The 17390-nt window shown below is 48.8% G+C and overlaps 1 protein-coding gene across 2 annotated transcripts; it reads right to left on the bottom strand.

The window, feature by feature from the left end:
• On the bottom strand, nt 1-17341 carry zbtb34 (zinc finger and BTB domain containing 34). 2 transcript variants are annotated; one of them, XM_062543544.1, is made up of 2 exons: nt 17204-17341; nt 1-3888 (listed from the first exon to the last, which is right to left on the bottom strand). In XM_062543544.1, exon 2 carries the CDS (start codon nt 3763-3765, stop codon nt 2074-2076), a length of 1692 nt encoding a protein of 563 aa, XP_062399528.1. In that variant the 5' UTR covers nt 3766-3888; nt 17204-17341; the 3' UTR covers nt 1-2073. The 2 variants fall into 2 exon arrangements, with proteins under 2 accessions (XP_062399528.1, XP_062399527.1); XM_062543543.1 differs by having other exon boundaries at nt 17210-17334.
• Nucleotides 17342-17390: the final 49 nt, after the last annotated feature.

Raw genomic sequence — 17390 nt, 5'->3', positions numbered from 1 at the left:
CTACCCCTGCCCTTCTGGGCGCTGACGCATAAGGCTGGCTTGGGTTACCCCTCTGTGACTGGGCAGAGCGAGGGTCTGGAGGAGCTGGGCGTTGGTCTGAGGGAGCACCCGACCCAACACATGCCACCCTTCTGCAGACTGACATTCACTTCCACATACAGTATCTGAAAAAGAACAGGGATTTGATCTCAACGTGAGGACAAATAAACAAACGAACGAACACACACACACACACTCACACATACCTAATCAACATCCATATCATCATCATCATCATCTTGTATCATCTTTAGCACCATAGTCTGAATCCACATTCAGTGCTTGCCCACGGGCCCAGCTTGACAAAGTGCACCGTTAGTGTGCGGGTCGGAACCTCTCTGGAGGGGCTAGCGGTCTGGTCCGGTTCGACCCGCCATCCCAACTGGACCCGACCAACACTACGCAGAAACTACACCAGTAAGTTCAATAGGAAGCGTTACAAAGAAAAAACAAAACAGAAACAAAAAAACACCTGACGAAGGTCAGCCCGGAAGAGACTCTTTTTCTCTCTCTTTCTTATCGTCATGACAATGAAGCTGATTAGACGCCCAGGGTGCGAGACTGAAGAGTGTGCTCTGAGCTGTAAGAATAAGCTGAAGTGTTCTAAATGCCGATATAGGAGCGTAGAAAACATACGTTATAATCATGACAAAACTGAGGCAACACCACCACTAAAAACCGAGAGAGTGTTGGATAAAATGGCTGAGTGTGAGTGTGACTGTGTGTGTGTGTGTGTGTGTGTGAGAGAGCAGAGTTATTTCTGAGTTGAGTGAGAAACTGAGGCAGATAAACGGAGTTGTTTGTGCATTGATTAGTTGTTCATCATGAGGAAAACTTGGTTCTTGCTACCAACTGGACATGTTTGTTTTTTTTTGTTTTTTTTTGAAAGTATAAACATTAAAAACTGCTGGCGTGGCCCTGACAGGCTCGCTCAGAGTAGAGGTCTCTCGGTTGATTGTTTACCTTCTCTCCGTTCCCCTCCCTTCTCCATTTTGTCCTGGCCCTCCTGACGCGGCGGCCGCAATCCCACAATCCCACATTGAACGCCACTGGCCAGCGACCAGGCTACTTCACCGAAGGAAATAAAGGCTTCAAAAGAGAGGAGGCTCTGGCCCACTGTTTGGCAATGTGAAACAAGACAGACTCTAAAAAATAGCTAAACCAAGCGTTTTCCGCACGCACGCAGATATGCATTTGAAGGGGCCGCGGTAGCAGACGACCGCCAGCCCCCGTTGAGTCCTGTTGAGTTACGGTATCGGTTGGTGATGAGGTAGAACTCAGGTGGGAGTTCTGAGTCTTGTGTTCTGAACTTGTAAAATACTGTTATGAGTATGGTATGTTGTGTCATGAGGTATTGAATGGACGCGTCACTCAAAGCTTTGCACTGGCTGAAAAAAAAAAAAAAAAAAAAAAAAAAAAACATTATTGGTGGAGAACGAGCGACCTTCCGCGGCTCGACTGTGCAAAGCCAGGTGGACATGTGTCATGGCAAACATCTTATCGAGCTTTCACATTATTCCTTATTGCAACATGCCTATATTACTCTGTAAATATGCACTTTAAATGGAAATATAGATATATATATATAGAGATAGATTTAGATTTATATATATATATATATGTATAGATATATATATATATATATAATAAAAAAAACAAGTTCGCAATGATTTCAGAGGAGGTTGTGATTATCTGGCCTCTCCTGTCAGACTACACATTTCCATCCCTTTCAACACAAATCTACTTTTGGGACCAAAAAAAAAAGAGGAAATCTCTAAAATTCTGTTGTTTGACAAACATGAACACACATAAAAACGCCGAAAGGGAGGTTCACTTTCCACCCACAAGCTGATTTTGTAACAAAACAAAAGAAAAAAAAAAACAAGATCGACTCTTAAAGCTTCCTGAGAGGAGAAGAAGCATCCAAGCGAAGAGCAGCCGCACCCTCTTCACATTCCCTTCTCTCTTTCTCCTCCTCCTCTTCGCTCTCTCGTTCTCTCCTTCCTGAAGTCGCGTCTGGTTGCCGTGGCGGTTCTACTCGGGGCTGCGGCGGGCGCTCTCGTCGCCGTGGTCGTTGCCGGGCGGCTCCTCGCCGTAGGTCTCCCCGAAGGCGGCGGCGGGCACCCCGCTCTCCGAGCCCTCGTCGGCGTCTCTGCTGCTGCTGTTGCCCCCGCCGACGCTCCCCCTGGCACTGCCGCCGCCGACGCCCGCTCCGTCCAGGGGCTCGGGGGAGAGGGCGCCGTGATTGGCTGCGCTGTCGGGCGTGGCGCCCATGTGCTTCTTGCGCAGGTGCTGGTTGAGGGTGCCCTGGAAGGGGAAGCACTTGCCACACAGCTGGCAGTGGAAGGGCTTGTTGTCTGTGTGCCCGCGGATGTGGTACTCCAGCTGGTCCTTGCGCGTGTACTTCTTGCCGCAGAACTTACAGACGAAGGGCGTGATGCCCATGTGGAGGCGCATGTGGCGGTCCAGGCTGCCCTTCTGGTTGAAGGACTTGCCGCAGTAGATGCAGATCAGCCGCTCGTTGTAGGGGTACCACTGCTGCCCGCGCAGGCTGTGCTCGCGCGCGTCGCCCTCGAACGCCCCCGCGCCCTCGCCCGCCTCTTCGCCCGCGCCCGCGCCGCCGCTCTTCAGCTGGCTCAGCACCTCGGCGGGCAAGGGCAGCGCCCGCTTGGAGCGCGCCCGGCCCCCGCGGAAGCCGCTGAGCAGCGAGCGGGACGGGGACGGGCTGGGCGCCAGGCCGAGGAAGCACGGGGACGCGAGGCCGGCCGCGGCCGCCGCGTACGAGTAGCCGCCGGGCGGCGCCGCGAGCACCGGCCCGTACGAGCCCACGCTGACCGCCAGCACCTGCTCGCCGTCCACCAGCTCCGTGTGGTAGCCGTCGTCGCCCGTGGTGGACGAGCTGTCCGACTGGCTGGGCCGCTCCGTCTTCTCCAGCTTGACGTGGACGTCGGTCACCTGGCCGTCGCGCCCGATCAGCTCCACCTGCTCCGTCTCGCCCTCCATGGAGGCGTCCTGCTCCGAGGCGGCGCCGTCGCTGCTGCCGCGGTCCGACTGGCCCTCCTCCTGCGCCCCCTGGTGGTGGGCGATGAGGTGGCGCGTGGGCGCGTGCGTCGGCCGCGCGCGCGAGTAGTACGGCGGCGAGATCTGCGTGGGGTTGAGGAACAGGCCGCCGTCCTTCACGCCGTTCTGGCTGGCCCGGGACGAGCCGGACGACCCCTCTCCGGGTGGCGGCGGCGACGTCTCCTCGTCCGAGGCCGTCGCGTGGCGATGGTGCAGCGCCAGCGCCGCCTCCGTGGCCATGGCGACGCCGGGCGGCAGGTGGATCTTGGAGTGCAGGCTCTCGAGGATCTGCGTGCACTTGTCGATGACGGCCTGCATCTGCAGGAAGCTGGCGGCGGTCAGGAAGCTGACGATGTCGCGCAGGCGCAGCGCCATGCGGCCCGTGTAGCAGAAGGCCAGCAGCTGCTCGAACACCTCGGGGCTCTTGATGACCGAGATGGACAGGCCGCTCATGGTGCCCAGCGCCGAGTGGTCGCGGAAGTACGGCGAGCTGGCCGCCAGCACGGCCTTGTGCGCGCGGAAGGGCTGGCCCTGGATGTGCACCACGATGTCGCACAGCTTGCCCTGCAGACGCAGCTCGTTGAGCTGGCTGAGCACGCCGCTGCTGAACTCGGGCACGTCGAACTCCACGTAGCCGCCGACCACGCCCGCGCCCGCCTCGTCCATCTCACGCGGCGACGACGACGCCACGCTCGCTGCCGCTCGGCCCGCTGCTCCTGCTGCTGCTCCGGCACCTGCTGCACCTGCGCCTGCTGCACCGCCGAGGGTCTCACCTGTGACAAGGACAGCCTGGAGGTGGAGGAGAGAGGGAGAGGAGAGGAGGAGAGAGAGAGGGAGAGGAGAGAGAGAGGGAGAGGAGAGAGGGAGGAGAGGAGAGGAGAGGAGAAGGATGGAGGTGAGGAGAGGAGAGGAGAGGAGAGGAGAGGAGAGAAGGATGGAGGTGAGGAGAGAGGGAGGAGAGGAGAGGACAAAGGAGTGTGAAGGAGAGATGAGAGAGAAGGAGAAGGGGGAGGAGAGGAGACAGAGAGAAAGTCAGTTGAAAATAATCACAGAGGATTTGGACATTTGGTTCCAACACTATCCCTGCAGGTGACCAGAGCTTTCTGCATAGCTGTCAACACTCCCGATTGTTCCGGGTTTCTCACGTATTTCAGCTCTTTTCCCACTGACTTCAGCATTTCAGTATTTTCTTGTAAAATATCCCGCATTTTAATATTCTCATAACGTTCAAAGCATCGTTTTGCTTGCTTGAAGGCAACCGTAGAGTGATGTTGGCCCAGTTAAGATAACAGCGTTTTGTGAGAGCATGATTTCACGCCAATCTGTAAGCAAAGTCACGTTAGACCTACAGTAGCATCACCTCTCACTTAGTTATTGCTTACTTAGTTATTTACGGTATTTTGGGTGAGGAAATGTGCACGCACGCACGCGGCCTCAAAGGTTCAGATACATTGATGGACACACAGCGCTGAAATAATGTTAGGGTTTTATAGAAGAGGGAACACACAAAAACACCGGGGCAGTGCTGAAACCCTGCTGAAGTGTTGAGAAAAAGGGAGAAACTAACTCACACACCCACCCACACACACACACACACACACACACACACACACACACACACACACACACACGCAGGGTGGTGTGTACCCAGGGTACCCAGGGACTGCTCCGTAACACTGCTGAGGTTGTGTAAAGGAGGAACAGCTGGCCAGTTTTACAGTGATGTGATGTGGGGCTGAGGAGCCACTGACCACCAGGGAACAGGACGGACACACACACACACACACACACACACACACACGCACGCCTGCCAAGCAGAGCAACAGTTAATCCCACCCAACCCTGGGCCTCACACACACACACACACACTCAAACGTAGTGAGATATGCATGCACACACATAAAAACACTGACTCAAACACGTACACACCACTACCAACCTCACCACTACATACACAAACATTAACACTTTAAGTGCCTGCACAGGAACAAACAACACACCCACAAATAAGTAAGCATAAAAAACAACTGGCTATTAAAACATTGACTCCTCACACACAAACAAATAAGTAAGCATAAAAACAACTGTCCATTATAACATAGGCTCCTTTCACACACACACACACACACACGAATAAGTAGGCATAAAAACAACTGTCCATTAAAACATAGGCTCCTTTTACACACACACATACACACACACACATGTAAAAAACACAGCCAGATGTTTAATCTGTAGTGGAACATCCTGCTGGCACAAGCAGCACAGATCTGAGACCAGCGGGCGAACGCCCCACAAAACACTGGCACATAATCAGCTCCCAATGCACGAGAACCCTTCCTCAACATAGGGCCAACGGTGTGTGTGTGTGTTTGCATACGTATGTATGTGTGTATTTTGTGTGTGTGTGTGTGTGTGTGTGTGTGCATACGTATGTATGTGTGTGTGTGTGTGTGCGTGCGTGCATGTATACATGTGTGCGTGTGTGTTTGGGCACGTGCACAAGTGCAGACGCTGCACATTTTCTGAAAAAAGAAGGCGCATTTGCATTGTAAAGTGCTTTCATTTTTAAAAATAGACATAACAGGCCACTTCTGGGCTGATATGTAAAGCTGTTACCAGGAGCAGCAGTGTGTGTGTGTGTGTGTGTGTGTGTGTTTATACGCAGGGTAATGATGCGTACAATAGTGTTGACAGAAATTTAATTTGCAGCTCAAACACACAACTCCTTTGATTCCTTTACTCCAAATTTCACCTCTCCTAGTTTTGCTGAACCCCCTCCTGCGCCCCCCCCACCGCCCCCCCCCCCCCCATCTTTGCTTCTACTGTTTATTCCCTCACATCTCCATGTTTTTGCCCTCCTTCAGTCTCTCTTTCACCCCACATTTCTCTCTCTCTATCACCCCCCCCCCCCAATCTTTGCTTCTACTGTTTATTCCCTCACATCTCCATGTTTTTGCCCTCCTTCAGTCTCTCTTTCACCCCACATTTCTCTCTCTTATTCCCTCACATCTCCATGTTTTTGCCCTCCTTCAGTCTCTCTTTCACCCCACATTTCTCTCTCTCTATCACCCCCCCCCCCCATCTTGGGCATTCCTGTGCGGTCTGCTGCTCTGTGCGTCAGTCAGCAGTTTGGGTACGTAAACACTTTCTCCGATTGCCTGCACTTGCCAACACACCTGTCCAGCCCACCATATGTCTCAGCCTGGCACCACACAGCAGAGTGCGTGTGTGTATGTGTCTATGTGTCTGTGTGTGTGTGTGCAGTGTTGGAGGTACTGTAATTATATCCTTTACTGGGTATAAGTAAGGTAACGAATTACAATTCAAATCTCAGTAATTAGTTCCACTTACTGGATAACCCAAACACGGGTTACCGTTCATGCAGGCTGGCATGGTGTAGCCTCCACAGCTTTGTTCAACGTTGAAGCATTGAGGTTAACTCGGCAAATACAGTTTACTTGTCCCAATGTTGTCAATCGCAAACACTAGTTTATACAAATGGCTCTGCACCGAGCTACCTGCAGCCTATTTACCACGACGTAGTCAATCGCAAAGGCTAATTCACTCAAATGGCTCTGCACCGAACCACATGCAGCCTAATTTGAAGGAGGACGAAAGGAGAGCACCCATTTGATAAATCCGCCAGTAGTAGAGAGATAATCTGTAGTATAATAAAGGATTCTGCAGCATACTGCAAAGGTGAATGTTCTCTATTTAAACTGCAGCGAGCAGGTAGGCCTAGGCTACAAGAAATAGAGGCTGGGTTAACTGGTTTGTAAATGAAATTGCTCCACTTCACTTAAATAGCCCAAACTCTTCACTGCACTGTAGCCAACTGATTGCATGACAGTATCATCATTTATATTTTCTGCGCAATAAAATAAATCCTGGTTATAGAGACCAACTCAGTTACAACTATGAACTTTTGTGTGTGTGTGTGTGTGTGTGTGTGTGTGTGTGTGTGTGTGTAATGTGTGTGTAGGAGTGAAAAACATGACACCTCAGGTAGGGGGGGGCAGAAAGAGGAAGAAGAAATAAAGAGAGAGAAACTGAAACATAGAAAATACAGAAATTAACTGAAAGACTAGTGAGAGTGAGAGTGTGTGTGTGTGTGTGTGTGTGTGTGTGTGTGTGTGTGTGTGTGTGTGTGTGTGAGAGAGAGAGAGAGAGAGAGAGAGAAAGAGAAAGAAAGAAAGAGAGGAGTACAGATGACCTCTCGATGCTATTTGTACTGAGCTGAACACACACGGTCCTGTGTGAGCCAAGATTGCAGCGGGACGGCATTTTCACAGCATGATCCTGTCTCTGAACACATCCCGGTACACACACGGCCTATTGGTCAACAGTGTGTGTGTGTGTGTGTGTGTGTGTGTGTGTGTGTCTAAGTCAAAGGTTGCCAAACGGACATAGAACTGTTAGGAACATCAAAATGTTGTTGCTGTTGTTGTTGTTGTGAGTTAAAGTTATAAACTGGACACATACTTCGATCTGCACGAAGGACTGGTATGCTGGAAGATGGACGAACATGGTGGACACGTCTCCTCCTCTGGCCTCCACTCAGCTGAGCGCCTCTTTAAACGCCGACAGCAAACACACGTACTAACGCAAGATCACCATGGATCTTCCTACCATGCTACACTAGCTTGTCAGTACACCACTGCCACGGCAATGCGAGCGTGTGTGCGCGCGCGCACACACACACACAGACACACAGACACACACACAGTCCAGCAACATGAGATGTGGTGCCAGAGTGCATCGAAGTGAACACATACTGACATATGCGCAGGCAGGCAGACTCACTCACACACACACACACACACACACACAGTGTCCAGCAGGATGAGATGTGGTGCCAAAGTGTACCGAACTGAACCGGCTACTGTCAGCCTGCCAGAGAATGTACTCTCCCTCTCTCCACACACAAAAACACATACACACACACACACACCCACACCCACACAGTCTCCCCCTTCTCTGCCTCACTGTCCACCACTTCACTTCTCTCTCTTTATCCTCCCTCTCTCCACCCTTTTTCTTCTCTTCCTATCTTTTCATTTTCTCTTCTTGTCTTTCAGCTTCTTTTTCAATCACTCTCTTATCCTTCTGTCAATCTCTCTCTCTCCCTCCTTTTTTCTGACTCTCTTCTTCTCCTTTCTGTTTCTTTTCACTTCTTCTCTTTGTCTGTGTCTTCATCCTTCTCTCTGGCATCCCCACACCCCCAAAAGCTGGCAACTCTTCAACTGCATGGGATGGGAGATATGTATGTCTGGGTGCGTGCGTGTGTGTGTGTGTGTCAGAGCTGCACTGACTCATTTCATGTATGGACAAACTGGTTATTGGATATCAGCCTGACAAACATAAACACATAAATCTGATAGCATCTTTCACTTTTCCCTCACACTCTTTCTCAGTCTCTCTCACACACTGTACACACTTGGCTGTGGAGTGTCTGCGTGTAGCCTGTGGGTCTCACCAGAGCCACAGATAGAGGCCTGATAAAACTGGCCACCGTGTCAACAGGCATGTAAAAGCCCGGGCGCCAACAACTGCCATGTGCCACCAGGGGCAGCTACTCTCCTCCCCCTCACACACACACACACAGCTCTGATAGCGGCAGAGTGCTTAAGGTCATCGGGTGCAACCTGTCCCAGGTCAGCTGAGGTTTCCTGGCATGGTCACAAACCCAACCCTTGCTCGCCACGCAGACGGGAAAACCGTGTGTGTGTGTGTGTGTGTCTCCACAGGCCAGTGCCGGTGGCTGGATCTGGTTATTCTAAGGTTCAGTTCCACGCAGTCAGTGGCGGGCCTCAATCACAAGTGACCTTTCTACATATACACACACTGGCATACCCTCTTCGCCCTATCAGAGCCAGAGTCCGTCTAGCCAGAAGCCATCTAGCCAAAAAAAACCTCTCTCTCTCTCTCTCTCAAATTCAAATTAAAAAAAGCTTTATTGACATGACAAGAGCACTTGTGTTATCAAAGCATATTATAGCAATAATCAGTGAACTTTAAAACATGCAAGTGAAAGTAGATAAATAAATAAAATGAAATAATCAAAAGAAATAAAAAAAAATGTTCTTTTTTTTTTGGTTAATACTAGTGAAAAACAAGCAGGTCTGGAGGGGAAAGAAATAATTATAAAAGAGAAAATAATAAATATCATCTCTTATTATAACCTTAGCTGATAAAGCCATTACCTTCAGTCACGCAAGCACTGAAGCAATCAGTCCAGCAGTTTCACAGCGCTGTAACTTTATTGATTGCAATGCCTGCCCAGACACGAATGCAAAAATAAGAGTAAAGCCTTCTCTTCACAGGCTTGCAACATACAGGCCTAGGCAATGACCAGCAGAACTATGCTTTAGGGCTGAGAGATACAGCCTAAAACAACATGAATTCACATAATACCAAATTTACGATTCACACCAAGAATGATAACATGCATGCATTAACACGAGGAGAGACTTTCCTTATCGTCGGTCAGTGTGGATGCTTTTATTGTTATGGTTATATTTAAAGTTATAGTTATAGTTATCGTTCTTGGTGTGAATGTCCCTTTAACCTCTATGCTCATGGATGACCTCACTAACAAGCTCCGTTACTTCTGACATCAGATCCTGCTTATGGATGACCTCACTAACGAGCTCCATTACTTCTGACATCAGATCCTGCTGATGGATGACCTCACTAACGAGCTCCATTACTTTTGACATCAGATCCTGCTGATGGATGACCTCACTAACGAGCTCCATTACTTTTGACATCAGATCCTGCTTAAGTTTGCTGCCCATCAGCAGCAGGATACAGTTAAGCCACGGAACAGATTAGGTGCACCAAAGGCTCTTCCTGTCGCTCATTTATTTCTGGTGGAGCCCCTACTGCAACACCCAACCAGGTCCGTGTAGACACCAACTACTTTAACAATAGCGGCAGGTTCAAATACACCTGGCTCCACCAGAGTGTGCCGAGAGCCTTTTGTGTACATAACCTATTTAAAGAGAACATTTATTTTCCTAAAACAAATCTACCCAGCCCTACTATGCATGTAGATCAAATGTTCAGAAACGCATGTGGTGCTAGCCCAGTTCAAATATGCTTTAGCTTTTAGCTTTAGCATGTGCTGCTAGCCTTGTACTGAAATGCTTTACCTCTTAGCTTTACCCTGTGGTGGTAGCCCTCTTCAGAAATGCTTTGGCTTGTAGCTTTAGCATGTAGCTTAAGCATGTGGTGGTATCCCTGTTCAGAAATGCTTTGGCTTGTAGCTTTAGCATGTAGCTTAAGCATGTGGTGGTATCCCTGTTCAGAAATGTTTTGGCTTGTAGCATTGGCGAGTAGCTTTAGCATGTAATGGTAACCATTTACAGAAATACTTTATCATGGTAGCCCTGTACAGAAATGCTATAGCCCTGAACACTATGCTTAAGTGCTTGGTGCTGCTAACTCTGTTCAGAAATGCTTTAGCTTTTAGCTTTAGTGTTTTACTTTTTTAGTTTTAGCGTGTGATGGTTGTGATGCCTAGCCCTGTACATAATTGTTTTTGCTAGTGGTGGTAGCCCTGTTAAAAAAAAACTACATTTGTTAGCTCTAGTGTGTGAGGCTAGCCCAGTGTGATGCTAGCCCTCAGGAATGCTTTAGTGTGCGGTTCTGGCCCTGTACCGAAATGCTTTAGCTATTTAGCTTTAAAGGGATAGTTCGGGTTTTAAGACACGAAGTTATATGGGTTCCCCGTCAGCAACGTTGTGCATCAGCACTGACTTACCCCGCAACAGCGTCCTGTGAGCCGAGATCCAGCCGGTTTTTGATGCTGAAGAAAGTAGTCCGGCAAGTTTCTGGGGTCACGAAAGTAAAGTGTTTTTCTTCTCAAAACCATATGTGTTCAAAAGAGTGATATATTTGCACCACAAAAACGTTGTCCAGTCAAAAATTCAAACCTCGTTATCACTTACTTATTTTTCGCGATTCCTATCACTGCGCGCTACTGACAGCTGGACAACGTTTTTGTGGTGCAAATATATCACTCTGTTGAACGCACATGGTTTTGAGAAGAAAAACACTTTACTTTCGTGACCCCAGAAACTTGCTGAAGAAAATAGTCCGGCATCAAAAACGATCAAAAACCGGCTGGATCTCGGCTCACAGGACGCTGTCGGGGGGTAAGTCAGTGCTGATGCACAACGTTGCTGACAGGGAACCCATATAACTTCGTGTCTTAAAACCCGAACTATCCCTTTAACATGCAGCACTATCCCATTTCAGATAAGTGTTTTGGTCAACACTGCAGGCCAGGGCAAAGCCTGTATGGTTTTGTAAGGGGTTGCTGTTGTTGCTGGTCTCTAGGATAATCAGGGGCTTACTTTGCTGGAGTGCAAGTTATGACATAAAACAATAAGTAACTAGATAGCCAACTAGCTGGCTAGTTAGCTAACTAGCTGACCAGTCCTGTCTGTCAAACGATTTCCACGTATCGCGACACGGCCACAAAGAACAAAGAATGCTTTTCGTTTTGCCGTCATGTATCCATACCGAGCCTGTGTGGCTCCGCGGTCTCACAGTGAGGAGCAGAACAACAACAGCACGGCCATTAGAAGTCTGACTGCAGCGCCCAGCGTTCACCTCCCCTGGACGTCCTGGCCTGCTCCTTGCCACTACTTAGCGCTGGAGAGGCTATGGGAGGGGGGGGATTCCCTGTTAGCAAAGCGCACAAGGACAGGACAGGGCTTTCTGCTGCGCAGTCCATTAAAGAGAATTGCCACAGCGGGAAGCGTGGAGTCAGCAGAGCGGTAGCGCTGGCCTGGCCGAGAGACAGGGCTCAGGCCAGCAGAGGCCTGCTTCAAGGTAAGCCGCAATTTGGCCATTCTGCAGAAAGGGCTGGGAGCAGGGACCCAATGCTGCCAAGCCCACTAAACAAGGGCCCTGGCAGAGGGGAGAAAGAAGGGAACAGATGACACAGAGCCAGAGAGAGAGAGCTACGGAGGAGAAAAGAGGACAAATGAGATGAGAGACAGAGAAAAAGAGAGAGCTGGAAAAGAAGAAAGGGCAAATGAGCAAGACAGGGGGGGAGAGAAGTCTATAAGGACACTTAGCTTTCTTTATCTCTTTATCCAGCCCCATCCTTTGTAGGACTGCTTTGGCAATGCAAATGCTTTATTTCTCATGCCAATAAAGCATCCTGAATTTGAATTTGAGCTGCAGCGAGAGAGAAAGGTGAAAAGGACAAACTAAAAATGAAAAAAGAAAAATGAGAGAGATCGAGAGAGAGAGAGAGAGAAATGCAGAGGAGTAGGCCTACTGAAGAAGAGAGGGAGAACCGCTAAACGCAGATCTCTGGGCGCAGCAGCAGGGGCTGGGGCACTCTGGAGAGAGTATCACACACACTGTAGCCCATACGCCCTTCGGGGAGAAGAGATGGCGGTTGGCATGAATCCGTTTTGCCTCTCAGGAAAGTGGGTGTGTAGGGTGATTAAGATATGACTAACCGTGGAGTAATCAGGCTCTGGCAACACACAATAACACAACAACACACCACACACACTAACTCACCGCAACATGTTAGCACACCCTAACCGAGGGTGTATGTTCTGATGGCTTTGTTAGGGACACAACCATCACTGGCAGAGAGCCAAGATAACTTACCGTTGCCGGCACACCTGCTTGTTTGCCTCGTCTGTGTCTGCCACCAACGCAAGTAGTAGCCTGCGCTGTCAGATAAATCCCTTTCGGTTTTAGGCAAATGACAGCATGTCTAAACTGGCGGTCCTGGACACGTGCACTCTATGAGGACACGTTGGGAATGAGTATGCAAAAATAATGCAAAAATCGAACATTTTGGGAGGGACAATTTTGTCATCCCAATATATTGGTACGGACATGTCTCTGCGTATGACAAACATACGCCCTTGACACACTCGCATGCCAGCACACACCAACACACACACACTTAACACAGCTGCCAGTTCATTTCCTATTGAGGCCTCAATAGGCTGAAGTTTCCAGACAAAGCAGAGAGCTCAGTCCTTAGCATGTCCTCTGCCTCCACCAGGCCACAGGCACTTGGTCCCTGAAGACATCTGCCCTACATACAGGCCTTCCACCTAAAAACAAACATCTCAACTCGCTCCAGTCCTGAAACGCCGTGGTGATGAGATGACGGCGGAGACAAAAGCCGGCGATCAGCCGATCAGCCCTCCGAAAGGGGCTCTCTGTAAAGTGACACACGCTCATTTCCTGTCAGAGCCAAACTCAGAGCTTGTCCCACAGGGGCCGTAGACTTATGGGTGGTTTCTATAGCGAGCAGCCATTTTGATGATGGTGGGGGAGAGAGGAGCGCCAGGCTGAGTGAGGCAGCCTACTTCAAAAAGAAAATCACTTAGCATCTTCAAGCGGATAATTAAAAAAAAAAAGAAAAAAAAAAAGGAAAAAAAACCCAGTGACGGCACTGAGGCTGGGCTCAGTTCAGCTCAGCGCTGTGCGGTGCTGGCTGGGGAAATAAGGCTTTGCATGTTTGCCGAACAGCACAATCAGTGCAGATAAAAATACTCCGGCACTGGGCTCGGGCTCAGACTCGGCCTCTCTCTCACTCCCCTCGCTATTCCCTGGGTCCCCATCCCCACACAGTTAAATTGGACTTGGCCAAATGACAACACCACGGAATGCCTCCAGACCCAGTAAACACTACTCGGTTAGCTGCTTCCCCTCGATCACCAGCCCAAGCAGTAAAAATCCACATCCCCCTCTCACTCTGATAACGGCAGTCTTATCTCAATCTGCCACTGAACAGCCTCAGCCATCCTCCGACTGCTCACTGGAGGAAGTAGTAGCTGCCTCCAAAAAAGTGAGAGAACATCACTGGGATAAGGAGGAGACCTAGACAGCAAAACCTGTCTGGGTGTGTGTGTGTATATATGTGTGTACGTGCAGGCCAGCAGAGCAACTCCTTTCATAAGGGTAGCTATGGAGGCATAGCGCTATGGAACTTTACATAGCCACGGAGCGATCCACAGTTAGCTTTATGAACACACACAGTTTTACAGCTCACACAGAGTACAATCAGGTCAATAAAAGAGCGGGTTGAGCGGGTGCAAAGCAATCGCAAACAACAGTTGCTTGTTCCCTGGTGCTTTATCCTCTCTGCCCGGGTCTACACACAGCGCTTTCAGACAGGGCCACGCCATAGAACACCAAAGAGGACAACCTACTGTAGCCCAAGTCCAACCCAGGGGTGCGTGTCCCAAAACATTAGTTGCCATTAACCTGTTAGAAACTTAGTTGGTGTTTTGGGAAACGCGACCCAAATCTGGGGCAAATTCGGACCAGGTCTGACGTAGAGCCGGCACAATGACTTCAGGGTCAGATGCTCACTGTGCCTGATCTAGGAGAAACAGCAGCAGCGCTTCTAATCCATGAGACATAGCGGCCTATTGAGGTCCAGAGCATCAGGAGGCCTGTGCTTTCACATTGCACCCACATCAGGAGGCCTGCGCTTTAACATTGCACACCTGCATCAGGAGGCCTGTGCTTTAACGTTACACAACTGCATCAGGAGGCCTGTGCTTTAACATTACACACCTGCATCAGGAGACCTGTGCTACAACATTAGGCACCTGCATCAGGAGGCTTGTGCTTCAACTTTACACACCTGCATCAGGAGGCCTGTGCTTCAACATTGCACACCTGCATCAGGAGGCCTGTGCTACAACATTAGGCACCTGCATCAGGAGGCTTGTACTTCAACTTTACACGCCTGCATCAGGAGGCCTGTGCTTCAACATTGCACACCTGCATCAGTAGGCTTGTGCTTCAACTTTACACACCTGCACCAAAAGACTTGTGCTACAACATTAGGCCTAGTCATAAAAAGGAGTCTCACTTCTACAAAAGTGTCTGCCAAATCCTTTAACCATAACCATACAAAAACAACTAAACACATAAACATATACATAAACCACGGACAGCACACCACCACCAACGCTGGACTGAAAATTGGGCTCCAATGGCTTTCCTGTTTCAGCATGTACAGTGTACGCTGAAATCACATGATGAATGGCTGACACGTTCTTCTCGTTTTCATTTGCATAAGACTGAAGCATTCAGCTACGGTAATGCGAATGTGACACAAACACACCTATAATGTCTGAATGGATAGCACCATGCCATGACTAATAACCAGTAATGCTGTTTGCGTCTGTATACGACCACAGGTGCTCTCAGGAGCATCATATAACCCAGCCTGGCATGGTGCCAACCACAGGCACTTTGACCCATCCTGAGTAGAACATTCAATGCACAGTACACAACAAGTAATTCACCTTAAACAGGGGTTAGACCACCTTTATGGCTTACAAGAAACTGTTGCGCTGTTTGCGCCTATATCTGATCAAACCTGGTTCACTTTTGAACTTTGATGTTACTTGTCTCTGCTTCTAAAAGCGTCCCAATGGCTGCAGATGGGTTACATGGGCAGTACTAGCTTGGTCTGCTTTTGAGTCTCTATAGGCTTTTGAACTCAGATAGATGGGCATTTAACAATCGATCTGTCTGTAGCAAAAATGAAAAATTGCCTGGCTATAAAACTAGGCTTTTATTAAAGTTTACTCATACCAGTCTGATCAAACAATGTTTAAATGTGCCAAACAAAAGACAACATTTAGTATAACTGCAATCATTCACAAATCCATATATGCCAAGTATAAATTCATACATCAGCAAATAAGCAAAACGCATAGGAAACTGAACTATGGGTCTGGAACATCCACATAAAGAAGACAACCCATTGGCATCTGCTTTACGATGCTGCCCTGCAAGCATTTTGGCACAGGTGCTGTTGGAACGTCAACGTATGTTAGGGCACAGTTGAGTTTCTCTTAAAAACGGGGTCGCTGCATTCCAGATGCTGTCATGCAAATCAAGCTGGCAAAAGCCAAACTAGCTTGAAGTCCTAACAACTACAGCACAAAGATAGGCGGTTTTTACAGTGTGCGTCGACTCACTCATACATTAGCATTTATTCGTCAATTAATTATGTTTTGCGAAAATTGCTATATGCCTGTTAAGACTAGTGGGATATAGGCAAGCCTTTGCACGCAAATTTCAACACGCACCTCCTACATAACAAGTTAGCTAGCTAGCAATCGTTTGCCAAAAAAAATGCTATCCATCTGGACAGAGACAAGTTAAAGCCCACAAAAGTGTATGCAAGCAATCCAGGACAACTGCTTATACTTGTCAGTAATACTTTTCCAAGTGCTTGTGGCAGCTGGTAAAGTTGTGATAGCCTAAAGATAACATTACCACTAGTGCTGGCTAATGATAGCTAACATTTGCTATTGAAGTTAGCTGTTGGCTAGTAATAGCATTAGCCTAGAATGAACTCTAGCGTTACCGTAAGCGGGCTGCGACAAAGTCAATCTCTGCCCTGTCATCGATTAAGCTAATAACTTAGCTAACGTTTTAAGAAAGGATAAGACGTTGAGTACTGTGAAACAACTGACAAGCTTCTTAAGACAGGTTTAATTAGCTAGCCGATAAGATAAGTTGGTTGGCTAAAGCTGCTTGGTGCGTCTCATCGAATGACTCCATGTAGGGGTGGGGAGGGCGAAAGTTGCAAGGCAGAAGTGATTATTTTTCTTGAGCATTTCTGGCCCTCTCAAGTCGTAAAGAAACGCAGCTGGCCCAACAGCAAGCCTACCGTAACGAATTCTAGACAGTTCGCTATGCAGCTAAATTGTTTTGCAAAAATAAGTTGTCAAGATGATGATCTGCACTATTCTACAACATTAAAAAGTTGTCGGGAATTATTAATGCTCGGTGTCTTCTCTAGGTACAGAGATCTTTCGAATCAAAACTACCTACTTAAACCACTTTGCTAGCTAGCTAACATTAACCGCACTTAGCCAACCAGCGCTAACGTTACAATTCAAGCTAAACAGAACTAGCTAGCTACCTGGCTAACGTTAGCAGTTTGGCATTAATGGCTAACGTTAGCCTGTCAAGTAAAATTGGAAGAAAGAAACGCGTAAACACACACCCGCTCCAAGGGGCTACTTGACAATCGACAATATCACGCATGTCAGAGACTGTCTTTTGTTTGCAGGCTCACCTTTACCTAATCAGTCGTGGTCCATTCCCCCCGCAGACAGCGACTCTCTTTACTGCGGGCTGCCTGGCCTCCTCGCCTCGCCTCGCCTCTCCAGCTGTGCTTCTTCAGCCGCTGCTCTGCTGCGCTCACAGTTCTTCCCCTCCGGAAGTGAATATGAACCGACCCATGCATGCAGCACAACTCGGTC

Source organism: Sardina pilchardus, chromosome 8 (genome assembly GCF_963854185.1).
Source record: "Sardina pilchardus chromosome 8, fSarPil1.1, whole genome shotgun sequence".
In the NCBI taxonomy this organism is placed as follows: domain Eukaryota; kingdom Metazoa; phylum Chordata; class Actinopteri; order Clupeiformes; family Clupeidae; genus Sardina; species Sardina pilchardus.
This window is presented reverse-complemented; position numbering and strand designations above follow the sequence as displayed.